The sequence below is a fragment of the Oncorhynchus mykiss genome, chromosome 1 (assembly GCF_013265735.2).
Source record: "Oncorhynchus mykiss isolate Arlee chromosome 1, USDA_OmykA_1.1, whole genome shotgun sequence".
Classification (NCBI taxonomy): Eukaryota; Metazoa; Chordata; class Actinopteri; order Salmoniformes; family Salmonidae; genus Oncorhynchus; species Oncorhynchus mykiss.
In genome coordinates this window covers 17,009,069-17,031,375 of record NC_048565.1, presented here as the reverse complement: position 1 = coordinate 17,031,375, position 22,307 = coordinate 17,009,069, and the positions used below count along the sequence as shown (strand labels likewise).

Sequence of the window (22,307 nt, the reverse complement as noted above, 5' to 3'; positions counted from 1 at the left end):
GACTATGTACAGACCCAGCGTCCGACAGAGCTGCAGGAGTTGTGACCTATTTTTTTATGGTTGTTTTGTCAAGGGGCCATATTTGGGAGAGAATACGGTCACCTATGGTAGGTGTTTGTCCCCCTGCGTGCTGAGAGGTTCAGCATCTTGTCCAGTTCTGGCATTTACGTCGCCACAGACTAGCACATGTCCCTGGGCTTGGAAATGGTGGATCTCCCCCTCTTGGATGGAGAAGCTGTTATCGTTAAAGTATGGGGATTATATCGGGGGGATATAGGTAGCACACAAGGACATTTTTCTCTGTTGAGATTAATTTCTAGCCAGATGTAAAATGTTCCTGTTTGACTAATTTAACAGAGTAGGTTAGGTCTGCTCTACAGCATATCCCCAGGGTCTTTCCCTGTTTTACACCAGGTGGTTTAGTGGATGGGACCTAGAGGGCAACCAGTGGGTCCATCTCCTCTATACCATGTTTCTTGTAGGATGACAACGTCTGTATTTCCAATTTCTTTGATTAAGTTTGCGTTCCTGCTCTTTAGACCAAAGGCAGATGACCTCAGACCTTGTATATTCCAGAATGAGATAGTAAAGGTTGTGTGTTCCATAGTGTCTAGTGTTTTTGTGTGGTTTAAGCCGGACATTGCAGTACGTGTGAGCAGAGCATGTTGAGAATCTGATACATACCTCTTAGGTCGCAAGATGGGGCTTTTGGGGTGCATTAGTGGGGGTTTGGCCTGTTGCTCTGCTCACTGCCTGGGCATATGTGCAGCTGTCATCTCTCTCTCTCGTATTGTCTTTCTCTAAGTCAACTACTGACCACATGTTATTCACTGCAGTGCTAGCCAGATGTAGCTTATGCTTTCAGTACTATTCATTCTCTGATCCCTTGATTGGGTGGTAAACAAGTCAGTTCATGCAACAACAGCAAAAAATGGTAGCACATTTTTTTATAAAATGCTGCAAGAGCTCTGATAGGTTGGAGGACGTCCTCCGGAACTTGTCACAGTCATTACTGTGTAAGTCTATGGAAGGGGGTGAGAACCATGATCCTCTTTGTATTGAAGTCAATGTACCCAGAGGATGATGGAAACTAGCTGTTCTCCGGCTGCACCATGGTGCTACCCTACAGAGTGCTGTTGAGGCTACTGTAGACCTTCATTGCAAAACAGTTTGTTTTAATAAATTATCTGGTGATGTGAATATATTTAGTATAGTTTTTGGGGAGGGTTACCCCCTTTTTCGATCTGTGTCATCGCTGCAACTCCCCAACGGGCTTCAGGAGGCAAAGGTCGAGTCATGCGTCCTCCGAAACATGATCCGCCAAACCGCGCTTCTTAACACCCGCCCGCTTAACCCATATTTAGTATTGTTTTATTAAAAAATTATTACTTTTATGTTTTGCTATTTTTATTTTTCAGAAATTCAAATGGGGATGGTCCTCTCCTGCCTCCTCTGTGGATCCTCCACTGGTGTATCCAATATGCATGAATAGAATGTAGTATGTGATTGGATTGACTAAGTACTACAGTATAAAAAGCCCTATTTGGTTGTGAATGCTGTATATCCTTCTAGACATCGACAGGATAATTAAGCAATAAGGCCGAGGGGGTGTGGTATCTGGCCAATATACCACTACTAAGGGCTGCTCTCTGCACGACGCAACGCAGAGTGCCAGGATACAGTCCTTAGCCGTGGTATATTGGTCCAGTGGAGGCTCCTCAGGAGGAAGGGGAGGACCATCCTACTCAGTGAATTTCATAAAAATAATAAAAGTGAAACATTAAAGTTATCCTTTATAGATAAAACTATACCAAGGGTTTTACTTTATTTTGACTATTTTCTACATTTTAAAATAATAGTAAAGACATCAAAACTATGAAATAGTTCATGTAGTAATCATGTAGTAAGCAAGAAAGTGTTAAACTGCAACTCTTCCAAGTCAAGTCAATGGATGTGTCACGGTCTGTCACCTTGAATACTCCAATGTGTCTCTAGACCTGTGCACCGACGTTATAAACTTTCATTTGTAGGCTAGTTTGTAGCAACCTCATGATGCGTATAGGGCCAATTCGAGTATCATGTAGTAGCCTAAACCTATCGATGTTATATTGAATGGAATGTGAATGACCGTCATCCAATATGCTGTAATAGAAATAAGGCCATGCTAAAAAAAATGTCTTTCCTAATCTTAAACATCACCGACCGCCACTGTATTGGCTATATACCACAAATCCCACAAGGCGCCTTGTTGCTATTATAAACAGGTAACCAACATAATTAAAAACAGTAAACAAGTACTGTTTCATACCACGGCTTTAGCCATTTTGCATCCAGGGCTCAAACAACCTGGTTTATAATAATGATTTAATCAGCTGTTTTGAGATAATCAAACTGTTATTATAACTCATGCCCACTAAATGACTCACCTCTGGATGCACGTGACACTTATTTCAAAACTCACATAACTGCCACACAAACACAACAGACACACCATTTCAAAGACACACACCCATGCCGACATACACACAGCCCACACAGTTCTAAACAAATGTACATATACTACTACTACACACACAATGTTTCAAACACACAACCACAGGCTTACACAAACACATTTTAAGACTCCAAGTGGAGAACCTTCAGTGTAATTTGATTTTTGAAAGTTCAATTATGTTCCCTAAAGGGTAACTGGACAAGGAGTGTAAGAGAATGGTCTCAGAATGTCATGGAGCAAATGTAACCCAGAGCTTTCGAAGCCCAGATGGAACAATCAAATAATAGTCAAATCCTCTCTTGGAACCGAGGGTACACTGTATACAGTAAGTGGGTGCAATATGGAAACCTCCTCCTTTGGATAAGACAAGAACTTGGACAAAACTGAGCAAAATCCCAGTGCTGTGTCACTGCCTGTCAGCCAGAGATGGACTAGACTAGAGCCTCCAAGCCCTGGCAAGGCTGTCCCTCTCATGGGTATAGGCCTGCCAGAGGCCCAACTTGCAAATAAAACATTTGCATCTGTTATGTTCAGTGTGGATTTGTTTTAATCACAAAGGACTTGATAAAAGTAACCTACTTCTGGACTGCTCATTGTAGAATCTCGATTGATAGTGCTTTTAAGTCCAGGAACAGGTTTAAGTGTAGTAAGGCAGTCGCTTAATATTTACCTTTTTTACCCCTCTGAAATACTTTGTAGACAAAACATTAGAAACACCTACTCTTTCCATGACAGACTGACCAGGTGAATCCAGGTGAAAGCTATGATCCCTTATTGATGTCACATGTTAAATCCATTTCAAAAAGAAGGATTTTTAAGCCCTGAGACAACTCAAATCAAACTGAGACATGGATTGTGTATGTGTGTCATTCAGAGGGTGAATGGGCAACAAGTTTATTTATTTACCACGTTTTCTCCCCAATTTCATGGTATCCAATTGGTAGTTAAAATCTTGTCTCATCGCTGCAATTCCCGTACAGACTCAGGAGAGGTGAAGGTCGAGATCCACGCATCCTCCGAAACCAAACCCAACCAAGCCGCACTGCTTCTTGACAATGCCCAATTAACCCAGAAGCCAGCCGCACCAATGTGTCGGAGGAAACAACGTGCACCTGGCGACTGTGTCAGCGTGCACTGCATCCGGCCTGGCACAGGAGTCATGAGTTCGCGATGGGACAAGGACTTCCCTGCCGGCCAAACCCTCCTCTATCCCGGGCGACGCTGGGCCAATTGTGCACCGCCCCATGGGTCTCCTGGTCGCGGCCGGCTGAGACAGAGCCTGGACTCAAACCCAGAATCTCTCTACAGCTAACACTCCAATGCAGTGCCTTACGCCACTCGGGAGGCGAACACAAACATTTTAAGTGCCATTGAATGGGGTATGGTAGTAGGTGCCAGGCGCACCGGTTTGAGTGTGTCAAAAACTGGAACACTGCTGGGTTATCCACGCTCAACAGTTTCCCGTGTGTATCAAGAATGGTCCACCACCCAAAGGACATCCAGCTAACTTGACACTGTGGAAAGTATTGTCGTAAACATGGGACAGCATCCCTGTGGAATGCTTGACACCTTGTAGAGTCCATGCCCTGACAAATTGAGGCTGTTCTGAAGACAAAAGGGGGGTCCAACTCAATATTAGGAAGGTGTTCATAGTACCCAGTGCATATGTTAAGTAAAGTATGGTTATTGAGTTCAGAACATGTAGATAGTGTGTTACAAGACACTGTTGTGCATTGGATGTCATAACCAGAACACAGGCATGCTATGCCATCGCAGCCTTCACCATTCTGAAGCCGTATGTCGGTTACACTCATGCAGGAGATGCAGCATCTCCTAGACAACCAAGAGCACCTCAAAAGCAAAGTGTGCATTTATTCAGAAAGATAGCTAGAACTATGGATGTGTCAGTGACCTTCCTTGCACATGGATCTGCAATGAGTGTGCTATTAAGGGTGTATAGTACAGATGAATGGTGCAGCATTGTGGAATTAATAACCTTGGTTACATCTAGAGAGTGTGTGCACATACTGTGCATTTACAAAAGTATGCCTTTTTTCCCTACTGCTCAGGTCATATAGTTGTTTTCATATAGATGATCATAAAGCAAATATCTAATATTACCATAAAATGAATGGTTAAAAAGCGACAAAAAATAATAAAAAGTATGGTCACACATATCCAAGTCATTTTACAGCCCCCCCCCCCCGTGGTTTTCCAAAGCTAAAATCTGTAAATGCAAACTTTCATCCAATGACAAGGCATGTACAACATCCATACAAAATAACCATACAGTCAGTAGAATTGAAGCTGGAGAGGCATCCTTGCTACTTTCCTATTTGCCGCTAATATAACAGTACCACAGCATCCCTATCAGTGAAGCCTTCTGTGAGTAGGGACTTCCACCTCTAGCAACTCTCATCTCCAAAGCAGTGTCGCCATCTTTTCTGCCTCCCTGTGTATCCTCCTCACCACACAATGCTGGTGAAAACATCACCAGTGTGCTGCTGTGAGAAATAAAACCCACTCCAAATACAAGACTGAAGGCACAAGAGCTCTTAATTAATAACTTTTTTGCCATTGCTTTGATTACGCCACTTCCTCTGGGAAGAAACATGTTCCGGCGGCAGGCACAGCGTGGGTTATTAAAGAGACTTGTCATTCTGTGGAAGAGGTCCTCCATGCATCCTCCATGAGAAAGCCAGCTTTTGAAGGTGCTGGTACAGGGGGTTAAATGTCTATATCTAGCCTATCCTTTAGAGGAAGTAAAATGCTATCATCATTTGAGCCAACTCTGGGGGGGGAGAGGGAAAATAAATTACTGTACTCGACTGCAATGAGGCACAACAAATTTCTCAGGTTTCTCAGGTGTGAGAAACTGAAAACTTTATGCCTCAATATGGAACTAAAATATGTCTAGAGAGTAGAGAGCTGAAACTGAAGCACAATGATTGCATCTTTCACGCAAGAAAAATATTCATCTTGGCTGGTATATCATATTCTAAAAATCAAGGTCCCAGGAAATAGAATCATAATGAAATTGGTATTCTTGTCACTATTCTTTTTATACAGCAGAGACAAGAGAAAGGGGTTGTAGAAAACAAAGATGACCCATTGATCGCTATATGACCTTTCTCAAGAAATCCAGTGAAAAAGGTCACTGATCGAAACATCAACAACCCAAAGAATGTGCAGATTGCAATTGAAAACACAAGGATATTACTGAATTTTAAGAGTAAGTATGCCTGTGAGTAATGGGTAATGGGAATATAACACCATAGTGCCTTCTCAGTATGTCAGGATGAGGTGTGATCCCGGGGGATGATGGGTTTCAATTCCCAAAGCTAAGGGGGAGTTGGCTCTAATTGACACATGCATGAACACTAGAAATAACATCTGCTGGTAACTGCATGTTACACAAACTACAATAATGAAACCAACATCTCAGAACAAAAGAACAGATGATATACAATGGAAAAAAATTAAGTTAACCCGTATTTATGGCTTCTCTAAGCAGAGACCATTCAGTAATTCCACATCAGTGTGGCCCAAAAATGTATTGGATCTTCCTGAAATAATCCAAAAAAAGGTCCTTTGGGGATGTTTGGCATACATTTGAAGACTGTATGTATCCAAAACTATTAATGAAAAATTATTTATTAAAGTTGGTAAATTTGTGACATTTTAGGCTTTCCCAGGCCTTCTTTAAGACAATACAATGATGAGTCTGTAGATGCTACATAGCCAGTCTTTGTGTCATTTGAGTGGGCTCTAAAATATGAGTATACCATTTCTATACATTCATTTATGGATAATTAAAAATAAACAAATAATAGCACCCGTTTTGATTTTGTTCCTTTTTAGACATTATGTGTTAAACAATATACTCTACAAGTACCTAACATTTCCAGACTGGGTTCTCTGTTACTTCTGAAGATGTGACCCATTTTAAAACATCTAAATTGGCATTATAGGCCATTAACCAATCACAGCCCTCCTTCAGAATTGCAGATTCAGTAAATCAACAGCAGAGGGAGTTCCCTTTGAATCTATTTTCCCATTCACCGGGTTGGTGGTGCTCATAAAATGTATCAGAACTTTAAAAAGTAGCAGAGAGCCCACTCTGGAAATGTTATGTGCAGTAGCGGTGTGTGGGTAAAATCACTGGGCTGTCCATGGTTTTGTGCGTGTGTGTGTGCGCGCAAGTAGAAAAAACATGTCGACTCACCCTACTTGTAGAGAAACGTTGATGCCATCCTCTCATGTAGACGAAACGGTCTATGACTGTCATACAGGACACGCTTTTAGCTTTTGTTGTCCTAGGCTATCTGGCTAAAATTCTTGCTCGCTAGCCTAACTTTCTTTCATGGTGTGCCAAGACCATTCACAGTTGAGCTCACGCAGTTTAACTCAAAGCTGATTGGCTATTATTTTATACTTTTTTTCATCAAGGGAGGCCAAATGTTTGCTGGCTTCCCTTGCATTCAATGCTACAGGGGGGCAACAATGTCATTCCCTTTTTGACCAGACAGCATCAGATAGATGGGCTACACATACAGAGACAGAGCACCTCTGTTTCGGTCACTCGGATGCTTTTGCCGGTGAGGTACATTCAGCCTCTTGCGAATTGAAGGAAAATTGTGAAACACAGAGACAAAATATATATAATTGTATATATTTTTCTCTTAGTAAGTTTGGGGGGAAAGCGTGGTTTCCATGATATATATGAATACACAACGCTGGTTATGTATTTGTAGAGTATAATATTGTTTAAAACAATGTATAAAAATGAACCAAATCAAAAAGAGTACTTACATTTCTTTTGTTATGTTTGTACACTCTTATAAAACAGGAGCAATCTAAAACCTAAAGGGGTTATTCAGCTGTCCCCATAGGAGAACTCTTTGAATAATTATTTTTAGTTCCAGGTATAACCCTTTTGGTTCCAGATAGAACGCTATTGGGTTCCATGTAGAACCCCTTTCCCTCAGAGGGTTCTACATGGAACCAATAACAGTTCTGCCTGGAACCAAAAAGGGTTCTCCTATGGGGAACCCTTTTTTCTAAGGGGTTCTAAGAGTGTAGCTGGAGCAGCTGTGTTCAAAGCGGTTAGAAGAGACCCACTTCAGGTAAAGGACACGAGCCAGTAGCTCCAGAGAAAGACTGAAACGAGGCAGGATTCTAAAGTGACATAACACACCATCACCAGGTGTAATGCTGTGCTGAAAATGGGTGAGAAAGGGAGTCTTCGTATTAGTCATCCAAGCACTTAAATAAAGAAAGACTTGTAGAGAGGGACTGGAACATAAAAGGTGGTACTAGGTTTGGAGGTGTGATAGGGTCACCTCCTCGGTTATATTTTTCCCTTTTGATTGGAGATGATTGCAAATGATGTAAGCAAGCCGATGGCCTGGCACACTTATGAATTATGTAATTTTATCCTTCTGTTTGCAGGCGGATTGGATCAGCATGTCCTCTCGGGTTATGGGCCAAACAAATGCAATTACGTAGTCTGAGAAGTGTGTGCAAGCAAGTGAGCAGTAGACCTGTGTGTGTGTGTGTGTGTGTGTGTGTGTGTGTGTGTGTGTGTGTGTGTGTGTGAGAATGGATTAAGCATTTTTTTTAAATTATATCATAGTGCTGAGTGCAGGAATATTAGAAGACATATTGATATTGTTGGGCTTGTCACCCAAATCTTTTATCAGAGCTAAAATCATGGTATTGGTCAGGGTCTAGTTTATACTAAACACTTTCTGCAATGTCCCCAAAATGATCGTTTTGATGATCCTTGCACTGCAATGGCAGCAGTAATGGGCATGTAATGCTAAATTGTAATTATTTCACCTCTATAGCCAATTTATTGCCTAACCTCCCTAATCTTACTACATTTGCACACACTGTAAATATACCTTTTTATTGTGTTATTGACTGTACTTTTGTTTATCCCATGTGTTGTTGTTTTTGTCACACTGCTTTGCTTTATCTTGGCCAGGTTGCAGTTGTAAATGAGAACTTGTTCTCAACTGGCCTACCTGGTTAAATAAAGGTGAAACAAAGAAAAGGAATTAATAAATGTAAATGCACTGAAACATATGGGGGGGAGGGGCGTCTTCTCCAAACTCAATATGTAGAGCTCTCTTTGTAACACATAACTAATGCAGAGGCTGACTTATCGAAGGCTTCAAGCGCCCCTTTCTGTCATCAATTTCCCTAGTCCCTACATCACATTTCATCTTGAGTGAATGACAGAAATAACCCCTTCAATAGATCTGTTCATGTACAGTATCTCACATAACTTCTCATAAAAGTTTGCTACACATATCCAAGAATTCATAGTACTGTTCAACATATGTTGTTTAAAAAACCCACCATGACACATTGTCGGTGGAAGTGTTCAAGAATGATGTATATCGTTGAATAAACCTTCATGGTTTGCTGTCGTTGGAGGACATCCCCTGGCTCTGAAGTGAGCCTCTAATCTAGAAAGCAATCATCCCACTCTCCTTCCTGCAAACAGAGGGTTCTGCCATTTCCTGTCCCCAGAATCACGAGTGTTCCCTGTTGACTCCAGGATTTACTCAAAGCAAACACAGCCTAATGTTCTTTTGGCTGATGCAAATACGACACGATGTCACTGATAACCCAGCCTGGATCCCATTTCACATCCATCACAAGCTCCTGGTAGGGCTGACGGATTGGCCGATCAAAAGAAAGAAACACAAAAACTCAACAAGAGGAGGATGCCTAGGCTTTGATCTCATGTCGAGGCAAATGAGAAAAAAAAGTTGAATAAATGTTTTATTTCATTTTTACGATTTAGTCATTTAGCAGACACTCAGAGCTACTTACAGGAACGATTAGGTTTAAGTGCCTTACTCAAAAGGCACAGAGTTTTCACTTAGTTGTCTCTGGGATATAAACCAGCAACCGAAATACTACCTGCCGCCCTAAAAAAAAAAAAAAAAAAGGTTATTAAATTTTTGTAAATGACAGACAGTGCATTCGGAAAGCATTCAGTCCCCCTGACTTTTTGTCACGTTACAGCCTTACTATAAATTTTTTTTTTTTTTTTCCCCCTCATCAATCTACACACAATACCTCAAAATAAAAAACTGAAATATGACATTTGCATAAGCATTCAGACCCTTTACTCAGTACTTTGTTGAAGCACCTTTGGTAGCAATTACAGCCTCGAGTCTTCTTGGGTATGACTCTACAAACTTAGCACACCTGTATTTGGGGAGTTTCTCCCATTCTTCTCTGCAGATCCTCTCAAGCACTGTCAGGTTGGATGGGGAGCGTTGCTCCACAGCTATTTTCAGGTCACTCTAGAGATGTTTCATCGGGTTCAAGTCCTGGCTCTGGCTGGGCCACTAAAGAACATTCAGACTTGTCCCGAAGCCACTCCTGCATCTTGGCTGTGTGCTTAGGGTCGTTGTCCTGTTGGAAAGTGAACCTTTGCCCCAGTCCGAGGTCAGGAGCGCTCTGGAACAGGTTTTCAACAAGGATCTCTCTGTACTTTGCTCCATTCATCTTTCCCACGATCCTGACAAGTCTAAGTCCCCACAGCATGATGCTGCAATCACGCTTCACCGTAAGGATGGTGCCAGATTTCCTCCAGGTGTGATGCTTGGCCTTTAAGCCAAAGAGTTTAATCTTGGCTTCATCAGACCAGAGAATCTTGTTTCTCATGGTCTGAGAGTCTTTAGGTGCCTTTTGGCAAACTCCAAGCGGGCTGTCATGCGCCTTTTACTGAGTGGCTTCCGTCTGGCCGCTCTACCATAAAGGCCTGATTGTTGGAGTGCTGCAGAGATTGCTGTCCTTCTGGAAGTTTCTCCCATCTCCACAGAGGAACTCTGGAGATCTGTCAGTGACCATCAGGTTCTTGGTAACCTCCCTGACTAAGGCCCTTCTCCCCCAATTGCTCAGTTTGGCCGGGTGGCCAGATCTAGGAAGGGTCTTGGTGGTTCCAAACATCTTCCATGTTCTTGAGGGCCTTAAATGCTGCAGAAATGTTTTGGTACTTGACACAATCCTGTCTCAGACTTCTACGGACAAGCCCTCACGGCTTCGTTTCTGTTCCGACAAACCTTTCCAAATCATGTCCAATCAATGTAATTTACCCCAAGTAGACTCCAATCAAGTTGTAGACACATCAAGAATGATTAATGGAAACAGGACGCACCTGAGCTCAATTTAAAGTCTCATAGCAAAAGGTCTGAATTCTTAATTTTTTTTTTCAGGAAAAAGTATACAAATTTCCTAATTTCCTAAGTATACACATTTTTGCTTTGTCATTATGGAGTACTGTGTTCTTTCCGAATGAACTGTAGGCCTATGGAGACACTGGTGTTATCCAGGTGACTTCTAATCTATTACACCAGGAGGACTCACCAACCTGTCATTGATGACTAAGAAATGAGCATGTTTACAGCTATTAGGCGTCATGGTCATTTGACTGGAAAGGTGGGGGGTACAAAACCTGGCCTTCATTGAGACAAAAAAATGAGGTTTTATTTTTAAGTTTGCCAAGTCGTCTTTGACAGGCCCATCCTTGTGAGTCATATTTGGTTATCCTTGTAAGCAGAACCATTTACGGCAGAGATGGGAAACTGTAGGCCCTCCTTTTGAATGCCCCTCGGATCAATCCCCCCCATTTTTTTTACATTTAAAAACACACATATACACACACACATACAGTGCCTTGCGAAAGTATTCGGCCCCCTTGAACTTTGCGACCTTTTGCCACATTTCAGGCTTCAAACATAAAGATATAAACCTGTATTTTTTTGTGAAGAATCAACAACAAGTGGGACACAATCATGAAGTGGAACGACATTTATTGGATATTCCAAATTTATTTAACAAATCAAAAACTGAAAAATTGGGCGTGCTAAATTATTCAGCCCCCTTAAGTTAATACTTTGTAGCGCCACCTTTTGCTGCGATTACAGCTGTAAGTCGCTTGGGGTATGTCTCTATCAGTTTTGCACATCGAGAGACTGACATTTTTTCCCATTCCTCCTTGCAAAACAGCTCGAGCTCAGTGAGGTTGGATGGAGAGCATTTGTGAACAGCAGTTTTCAGTTCTTTCCACAGATTCTCGATTGGATTCAGGTCTGGACTTTGACTTGGCCATTATAACACCTGGATATGTTTATTTTTGAACCATTCCATTGTAGATTTTGCTTTATGTTTTGGATCATTGTCTTGTTGGAAGACAAATCTCTGTCCCAGTCTCAGGTCTTTTGCAGACTCCATCAGGTTTTCTTCCAGAATGGTCCTGTATTTGGCTCCATCCATCTTCCCATCAATTTTAACCATCTTCCCTGTCCCTGCTGAAGAAAAGCAGGCCCAAACCATGATGCTGCCACCACCATGTTTGGGGATGGTGTGTTCAGCTGTGTTGCTTTTACGCCAAACATAACGTTTTGCATTGTTGCCAAAAAGTTCCATTTTGGTTTCATCTGACCAGAGCACCTTCTTCCACATGTTTGGTGTCTCCCAGGTGGCTTGTGGCAAACTTTAAACGACACTTTTTATGGATATCTTTAAGAAATGGCTTTCTTCTTGCCACTCTTCCATAAAGGCCAGATTTGTGCAATATACGACTGATTGTTGTCCTATGGACAGAGTCTCCCACCTCAGCTGTAGATCTCTGCAGTTCATCCAGAGTGATCATGGGCCTCTTGGCTGCATCTCTGATCAGTCTTCTCCTTGTATGAGCTGAAAGTTTAGAGGGACGGCCAGGTCTTGGTAGATTTGCAGTGGTCTGATACTCCTTCCATTTCAATATTATCGCTTGCACAGTGCTCCTTGGGATGTTTAAAGCTTGGGAAATCTTTTTGTATCCAAATCCGGCTTTAAACTTCTTCACAACAGTATCTCGGACATGCCTGGTGTGTTCCTTGTTCTTCATGATGCTCTCTGCGCTTTTAACGGACCTCTGAGACTATCACAGTGCAGGTGCATTTATACGGAGACTTGATTACACACAGGTGGATTGTATTTATCATCATTAGTCATTTAGGTCAACATTGGATCATTCAGAGATCCTCACTGAACTTCTGGAGAGAGTTTGCTGCACTGAAAGTAAAGGGGCTGAATAATTTTGCACGCCCAATTTTTCAGTTTTTGATTTGTTAAAAAAGTTTGAAATATCCAATAAATGTCGTTCCACTTCATGATTGTGTCCCACTTGTTGTTGATTCTTCACAAAAAAATACAGTTTTATATCTTTATGTTTGAAGCCTGAAATGTGGCAAAAGGACGCAAAGTTCAAGGGGGCCGAATACTTTCGCAAGGCACTGTATATACTGTACTCTATATCATCTACTGCATCTTTATGTAATACATGTTTCACTAGCCACTTTAACTATGCCACTTTGTTTACATACTCATCTCATATGTATATACTGCACTCAATACCATCTACTGTATCTTGCCTATGCCGCTCTGTACCATCACTCATTCATATATCTTTATGTACATATTCTTTATCCCCTTACACTTGTGTCTATAAGGTAGTAGTTTTGGAATTGTTAGCTAGATTACTTGTTGGTTATTACTGCATTGTCGGAACTAGAAGCACAAGCATTTCGCTACACTCGCATTAACATCTGCTAACCATGTGTATGTGACAAATAAAATTTGATTTGATATATATATATATATATATATATATATATATATATATATATATATATATATATATATATATATATATATATAACACACACACACAGTGGGGAGAACAAGTATTTGATACACAGCCGATTTAGCAGGTTTTCCTACTTACAAAGCATGTAGAGATCTGAAATTTTTATCATTGGTACACTTCAACTGTGAGAGACAGAATCTAAAACAAAAATCCAGAAAATCACATGGTATGATTTTAAAGTAATTAATTAGCATTTTATTGCATAAACTCAGTCGGTGTCTAAAACTACTGTTCCGAGTTAGAGTAGTAGAATACACAAGGTGCAGCGCAACTACGGCCCCTCATGATGAGTTCAAATTTTTGGTAGCCCCGTCCCACATCAAAGTTGCCCATCCCTGACTTGCGTCAAAGTACCAATAGAAAAGTCATCTGAATACAGGCATTTATAACATCTTGAGTCATATAATACATAAACAAACAAGACCATAGCACTATTGCTACCAAGTACACATTTTGCCATGAATGATTGGACAACTTGGTAGGTAGTGAGTAAACACAGTAAATGTTGAATGTGGTCTAGACAGCTTCAGGGCAAGACAGCTTCAGGGCAACTCGGCAGCCTTCTCTCACCACAAATCTTGGAGTGAGAATTGAGAGTAAGGGCTTTTGCCATGCTATGATGCTAGGCTGCCACCCCAGGGAAGCAAATAGCCCCAAACACATCTGAATCATTAGATGTCTTTTTCATCCATCCATAAAGGACCATTACACCTGAACTGATGGCATTTTGATTGCACTGCTTCATCACAAGCCAACAGAAAGAAGATGAAACAAAATAAGCAATGGTTTGGGTCTCGCAAAGCTCTTGATAGTGTAGAACAAATTAGGTGCATTAACTCCTAACCTTCACAGGACAATGAGAAGGATTCTAATCCAATAATTACATGGAATGTTTCCATGGCTATTGATAAAGAAGACAAAATGCTACTAATACTTAAAACAAGACCTACCTACCTAAGCCCCTTACACAAATACTCATATCAATGCAAAAAACATATATACACTTTGAGGGGGGATGACGTCTACATGAGACACCAAAAGCAGGTGTTTGTAGAGAAACTGCCCTGGTGAGAGCGACCCAGTGAGAATATCCGTATGACTCTACAACCTCACATCCTGACTTCACTCTCTGACAGAGCACTTGACTTCCAGTCATTCCGACTTGTCTGGCTCGCGACCGAGCTGAGGCTTCCTCCTTAATCCCCGGTTTAAGGATCGGACCCTTTTTTAAAAATTTTTGGCTAAAATGACATACCCAAATCTAACTGCCTGTAGTGGCTCATCCTACATAGTAGGTAGTCCAGGATACGTGCCAGTAATTGGTATCAAATACCAGTACATTTACCAGGACACCCAAATCAGTAATGCAACAACAGACATTTGCAGGTCACCCTATCAGAACCAGTGTTGAGGCAACGTGTTACAAAAGTAATGTAATCAGATTACTTTTATAAATAGCTGAGTAAAGTACATTTTAAAATTGTCAAACAATACTTTCAGAATCATATCACTACCAGGCGCGTTTCACTATCCGATCCTCGACTTGTTTCCTCATTTAGATCTCGATCGAGCGGAGAAAGGCTGTTTGGAATAATGGCATGACAGCTGTAATATAATATATTACTCTTCAAGCAACTAATCCGAACCTCATAGCACTCATTTTTTATCAATCCATGAATATAACACTATAAAAGCTGCATGCTAAAACATGTTATATGCTCAATGTTAACATTGGCTGGTTACATCATAAACCCTGTAGTTTTAATGCCTGAGCTTGATATTATTATACCTCGAAAACATATGGGTGCCATGGCAGCATCATCCATTGGATGGCTAATCCTTCCACTGCCAGTGGTAAAAGTAATTTCAAAGAAAACAGAGCTTCCAGGTAAAATAGCAGCTATCTGGACCACTGAGACATATGGGCCACTCTTCCCAGAAGAATAATTGATAACATCACAGCCCAGCTGGGGAGCAGTAAGAGGGAGGCAGCATCACGAACACCGGATTTAATTAAAGGCTCTGTTACCTAACAGCCACCATGTGGGCGGCAAGGTAGCCTAGTGGTTAGAGCGTTGGACTAGTAACCGGAAGATTGCAAGTTCAAACCCTAGAGCACAAGGTACAAATCTGTCGTTCTGCCCCTGAACAGGCAGTCATTGAAAATAAGAATTTGTTCTTAACTGACTTGCCTAGTTAAATAAAGGTAAAAAAATGGAGACACCAGCAAACGGCTTGGATAGACAGCAGGAAGTAAGCTATATTCAGGTACATTGAGGATTTTGGTCATTTTATCAGCACGACTCAATCGTCTAACAAACACCGTACTTAGGCCCTTATCCAATCAGAAGCGTAAAAAGATCAATAACATGTTTGTTGTTGCACTGTAAGAAAGCATGTTTTGATAAATGTCCTAAGCAATATCATGTTCAAAACTTGAAACAAAACGAGAGTGATACGCTTTCACAATGCGCAGAAAGGACATTATTTTTTAGGCAAAGGCTGTTGATTCATAGGTAACCGCCCAGTCTAGACCCCCCCAGATCTCTTTTACCCAGAGCAGAAGACACGAAGATCCAAATCACGTTCTGCGCATGCATTTCTTTATCCTTTACGCACAACTTTTGCTGTCACCCTCCCTTTTAATTTCCCAATGTCAAGTGTGAATGATAATTCTTCAAGTTTTACCAGAGTTACGTCCATGCAGCATCTTGTCGTGTCTTTGGCTATGCCGGATTAAGTGATATGACATACTATTCTATAAAATAATTTCTCCGTAATGTAAATGTAATTAACTAGAGAGTCGGCCACCACAAAATAATATTTATAGAACTGTTATCTTCCGAATAAACTCAAAGACCTAGTAATATTTTACATCAATAGCCGTCAATATTAATCGTCGTCTCATCTCATCTGAAAGTTATAAATTCTTGGTTAACTGCACGAACCCTGGCTAACAAGTTGAAAAAGATATACAAAATTGGGTTTAATTATTTATTTACTAAATACCTAACTAATCACACAGAATTACACATACACATAATTAAATCATAACTTGATTACAAATTACGTCATAAAGGAAAACATCCCTAGCGGGCGGAACAGATATGACAGCTGGTTACACAAAAGAAAAGGGGCTGGGTTTGAGTGAAAGAGCAGGAAGACTGAGGAACAAAGGGCGAAGCTGTGCTATCGTAAATACAGTATCTTATGCATTCTAAATTACCGCCAATTTGGAAAAGGAAAATGCAATAAATATTTACTCTGAGCTGCGCTTCAGTAGGTTGGTGGTAGATGGAAGGCCGTGTTGAAGAATGTCTCTGGTTGTCAATTGGATACTTTGTAGTAATGTCATTGGGTGATAGACGGGAGACTCTGTCTGTTCCTTCCTAACCCTCGTTTGCAGCGGCTGTTGCTAACTCAACGGCTAGGAGGTATCACTTCCGTAGTGAATAAGAGTTCAAAGTTCATTACATTCGCAACCAAAGCTCATGCTGAGGTTGGCTTCGTTCTGTAGTTATTATCTGAACCATTCTGACATTGGACCGTCGTCCCCACATCCTTGGAACAGAAGGTTATATTGTCATCAAGGGCTTATATAGGAAGGGAGATGGGGGCGTGTTTGAAAAGTTGTATAGCCCATGTCCCTTCACAGGGGCGGGCCACTGATTGAGCAGAGCCCTTTCTTATGAAAACCCAAATCTCACATTTTAGAAGCTAAAATCACATTTCATCCCATCACAAATAATTTCATATTCAAACATTTAAATTGAACAACAATTCCATGTGAATCCGATAACTCTGATGTGTAGACTTTCCACTGTAGAGTTTGTCATCTTATCATTGATGAGAATGTCTCAGATGACAACCGAACTGACATCATATTCATTAAGTACCACCGCATATCTTCAATTGGTCGGATTACCAGAATATAGTTCATTTCCCCCCACCTTCTGATGTTCCCAGAATCTCTTTGTTAACCAAGGGTTTTGCAAATGTAACATCCGTAGGGTAGAGAGAGGAAAAAGGGGGGAAGAGGTATTTATGACGGTCATAAACCTAACGCCAGGCCAACGTCATAACAATCTGCATGCCAACCATTTGAGTAATACTATGTTTTTTCAAAGTAGCCCACAGTGTTGTTTTGAACGTTCTAGCCTGCAGTGAGATCATTTTGAATTGTGTTAAACTGTAGCATACCTGTGTTTACTTTGAATCAAAGCACATATTTTGCATAGTGGCGCGAGCTGTTTGAGTTTTGGCCACATACTCGCACAATCATGCTAAAATCTCATAAGAAATTAGGTGGTATTTTTTGTCTTACAGTAACGTTACACTATGCTATTATATTCGGTTCTGTTATGTAGAATACCATCATTATGTGATCTTACAGACATTGATTCAGCTTTGATCTAACTTTATTAAAATGAGCACCATTCGCCTGAGTAGCCTGTTCAGTGAGCAGCCTAACGAGTAGTAATACATTTTTCTGTGCTTCACATAATTTAAAAAAGTACTAACAAAGAAACATAGACAGGAGGAAAAAGAATGAAACAAGATAGCTAATTAAAATCCTACACTAATATATATATATATATATATATATATATATATATATATATATATATATATATATATATATATATGAGAGGAGAGACGCATTCGTTCATACATATGAGGCGTCAGGGAGGCAGAATGCCGGAAGTGAGTCACTTCTCTACTCCTTTTAAAGCAGATATACAGTAGAGCAGAGGCTGTGCGTAAAGTACATGCACAGAAGCTTCGGGACCTTTTGATGTCAGGGAGAGGGGTACAGAGAAGAAGTCGGACCCGCAGCCACTCAGTACAAAAAGCCTGTTTCTCTGTCTTTGATTGGAAAGAGCTTCAACAAAATACTATTCTATAGACCGTTCCCATTACTAAGAGTGATGAAAGATCATAACACACCTACCACAACACACAAGACAGTATTCATCAGCAAAGTCAAAAGCAACCGTCACACCACAGTCACATTTACCTCTCTCTACCTTGGCCATGCAAACTGAGTCATCAGTGTAGGATAAAATGTCATGGGACGATTAAAGGAGAGATGCATTAGAGGAGAGCATTCGTTCAAACATATGAGGCGTCAGGGAGGCAGAATGCCGGAAGTGAGTCACTTCTCTACTCCAACCTGAAGCATGCTGTGATGGGCATTGATGATATGGTAATGACAACAGTCAGCGGCAGTCAGTAGACAGCTTTCATGGCGGTGAGCCTCCAGAGTGGATAACCTCTCTCTGTTTACTGAGGTGAAATGAGATGTGAACACTGATGTTATAATAGTAGGCCCCGGTCATGAACCATAACTGACTCCAGAACAAAATGTTGCCGGCCCAGACAGCAAGGGTCATGAAGGTCACAGGACATCACAGCTGAATGGGTTGAAGAGGTCACTTCAATCTGATGTCAATTGAGGATGATTAATGATTTTAATGATTTTCTGATCTTATCTTAAAGTGACCATATGATTTTAGCCTACATATGGCTTGAAAATTGATGGATTCAGCCACTGCACAACACCCTCTCACACTGATAAGCCCAATATCTAGACCATTAATGAAAAGCAACAAAACAACAGGAAACATTTTCCTCAGGATCAACCTTAGACTGCAGACTGAGATGATCTCAGAGACCACAGAGATGGGAAGGTCCCTTCACAATATCCACTCACTTTTATTAGGCCAAACCTCTCCTCTCACAGTCACACTGTCTTTCCAGGGGAAATGCTCAGCAACCCAGAGTGGTGTGTGTACATTTAAGTAATGAAAAAAGAAAGGCTGCATACTACCACTCAAGTGCTTTTTCATGTTTTTCCTTGGTCTCAGACCATTGCGAAAATGTAAATAGCCTACCATTGATCTCCGGACAGACAGACAAGATGGATGGAGAGAACCCTTGAAACACAAAGAGATCAATGGTTCCTGGAATTATGCACACACTTCAATCAGCATAAGCGCAATACCTTTCTGTGTCAAGGGCTAAATCAGTGCACCCTGACTTTACTTCTCACAAAATGGAATGTGGGGACAATATTGACATTCTTAAGTGGAGTTGTTTGTTGAAACACTGCTTTTTGCAATTGAGCACTTTCATCCCTCTGTTCACATTGTCAACTTTGGAAGTGACAAAAATGTATTAACAAAAGGAGATCTATAAAAGGTGAGCAAGTAGGCTAATTAAAACAACTAATAATGATGCATTACAATTACCGTTTATATAAGGATGGCAACGACATTCGTGTTTTTTTCAGCCCAGGGCGCAGCTTCTCCATAGTTCTGTTGCGAGTCAGGTATGGCTCTGTATCAGAGTGAAAACGCTGCTTGAATCGGATGTGAGTTCTTGGTTGTCGCCACAAGTGTTTGGGTGCCTTGGCGGAACCAGCACCTTCTCTACTTAGACCTGTACACTCCATATGTTCGGTTGTTCCCTCCAACATCAGGAGGCTCTTCGATATAAACTTATTATGTGCGCGCTGTTGGCGGTGGCAGAGCGTGCTGTCCACTAGCCGAGGTGCTGAAACGAGGAAACGCTTCCTCACAATCGAAATGGAAAGTTCTTCTGCGTCAATATCGACATAACCCCAGTGAATAGTACAGCCACAAACGAATGATATCAACTCTTAAAATATGATATGAAACTATTATTTTGATCCTCTCTGCTTTTGCTGCCTTTCATCCATAGTGATTCATCCGTCCGCAAACATTTGTGTAAATCCTCGCGCACGCGCTATCAAGGTATGTATTTATAGCAAGGCATAGAATAAAACAACGTTTTTGTCCATTTCTGAAAGCTCTTCAAACGAAAGCATGTCGGAGAGAGAGGAGCATCTATAGATAGGTGAACTCTCACTCCTCTGCGTGTGTTGTTGTGCTCTCATCCGCGAGCGTTTTATAAAGCAGTCCAGCCAACCGTTGGGACTGACGCGAGGTAGGCTATTCATCACATTACCGAGTTAGCAACATTGACTGGGAATTCCGGAAATTACTAATCCCTCTGTGAAACAAAACATTGATTTATTTCTGTTATAAACTTTGGACACTTTCACATTTTCTGTGACCAAGTTGTATGTTGGCTACTGGTAATTGTAAATGAGTCAGCCCAACTCTGCAATCAAAAATATCACCTCCATATAGATAATTTCAAAGGAACTACAAAATATATTCAGCCACTCAAGGAGTGCAAGGTCAATGTAATAAAATATTTATATATTTTTTAAAAGTGCTTCTTTATTAGTATAGTACATTTTTTAAATAATAAACAGCTTTTATTGAACTGTAATTTCCCTCCAATATCGCTAGAATACAATTGCACTTGCAGTATGTTCTCTTTAATTTCATTAAATCCTGAAACTAATGTTGGCCTGTGTGTAACTGCAAAAATAAAGAAAACGCCAACATAAAGTGTCTTAATAGGGCGTTGGGCCACCACAAACCAGAACAGCTTCAATCCACCTTGGCATAGATTCTACAAGTGTCTGGAAACCTATCGAATTCCATAATTTGGTGATTTGTTGATGTGGACAACGCTGTCTCAGGCGCTGCTCCAGAATCTCCCATAAGTGTTCAATTTGGTTGAGATCTGGTGACTGAGACGGCCATGGCATATGGTTTCATTCGTTTTCATGGTCATACAGTGACCACTCGTGCCCTGTGGATGGGGGCATTTTTATCCCTGCCCTGCATTTTTATACATGACCCTAAGCATGATGGGATGTTAATTGTTTAATTAACTCAGGAACCACACCCATGTGGAAGCACCTGCTTTCAATATATTTTGTATCCCGCAGTTACTGAAGTGTTTCCATTATTTTGGGAGTTACCTGCATCTTGTAATGCTCAACCATGAAAGGCAATAACACTCCCCATAGCCCTGACATCCAGTAATAGTTCTTCAACAGTAATAGACCTTTGACAGTAATAGACCTTTGAAAGTAATAGACTTTCGAATGCATCCTGTATCCAAAAGACATGGATAATTGCACAACGTTTCAAATGAATTACAGAGGAATCCTTTTCTCTACCTTTATCTCTAGTTATGTGCATGTCACTGTGCCCTTTTCCTGGCATTGCAAACATCGAGAGTAGGAGAGTGAGACGGGGAGAGAGAGAGGGGTTGTCCAGACTGTTTTCAGAACTATGAGCTGAACATAAGTATGTCAGTGGAAGGGAAGACAGTAGCTGGTGACCCAACTGTAGTTTGTGACTACTATCATCTCCCATTTTAGCCAATTCAGTTGCAGTCATTCTCTGTTAGGGATTTTTCTGTCATGACACGTTTTCAAGTCACTTAATGAACCTTAAACCAAATTGTTATCAGTTAAAACACTATAACTGTAGATCTACCTTTACTTCTGTGATCTTTTATTATCCTCCCTCCTCATAAGGGAGAGAAATTAGAAAATATCTTAAAGATACAGTATGTGGGTTTGTTGTAACAGAATAATAAGACGAGGCAATATTTCTTAAACTTACTGAAGGTAAATCATTTTATATAAATGTTGGTATTAGTTGGCGAGGGTCTTCAACATTATTGTGTTTTGAGGCATTTCTAATATTTTTAAGACTTTTGCTTTTGCTTCTAAGACCCGTTTTTCCATCTGTTTGACTAGAAATCAAAGCTTCTGCTTATTCCTAATTTTAGGATGGAAATGGTTGAAAATGTTATATGCCTTAATATCTAAAAAATATAGACTAATAGCTTTCATTTGACACCAAATTTGGGTTATTTTCCATGGAAGGCCAACAGCAAAATGTGCCGAAAGAGAGCGATATAAAAGAAAGGTATAGAGATGAGACAACTAAAAAGAGAACACAGAGGACTGAGAGGAGCAGTCGTCAGACAGAAGGCTTTTCTTAACCCCCTCTGGGCCTAGAGAGATGCGGGATTCAGAGAGATTAAAGCGCAGCCAAGAACATGAAGGTCGATGAGCACGTACTTAGAGAAGTAGGGGCAGGCAGGCGTGATGGGAAGACGCTGTGTGAGTGAGTGCATAAACACACAGACATCTGGGGACAAACAGACACCGGCCACGCCCACACACATCCACAAAAGTTA

The 22,307-nt window shown here is 40.9% G+C and overlaps 1 protein-coding gene across 4 annotated transcripts in view; it reads right to left on the bottom strand.

Annotated features, from left to right (window-relative positions):
* The window catches only part of LOC110493316 (cAMP-specific 3',5'-cyclic phosphodiesterase 4C), a 153,857-nt gene that overhangs the window by 104,990 nt on the left and 26,560 nt on the right, over window positions 1-22,307 (bottom strand). Inside the window, exon 1 of one of the 4 annotated variants that reach the window (XM_021567662.2) lies at window positions 19,463-20,471. The exons of the other annotated variants lie outside the window; for them this stretch is intronic. Coding sequence (XP_021423337.1) covers window positions 19,463-19,689 — 227 coding nt within the window. The 5' untranslated portion in view covers window positions 19,690-20,471. Of the gene's footprint in view, window positions 1-19,462; window positions 20,472-22,307 lie in introns of those variants that run through there. 4 annotated transcript variants of the gene reach the window in all.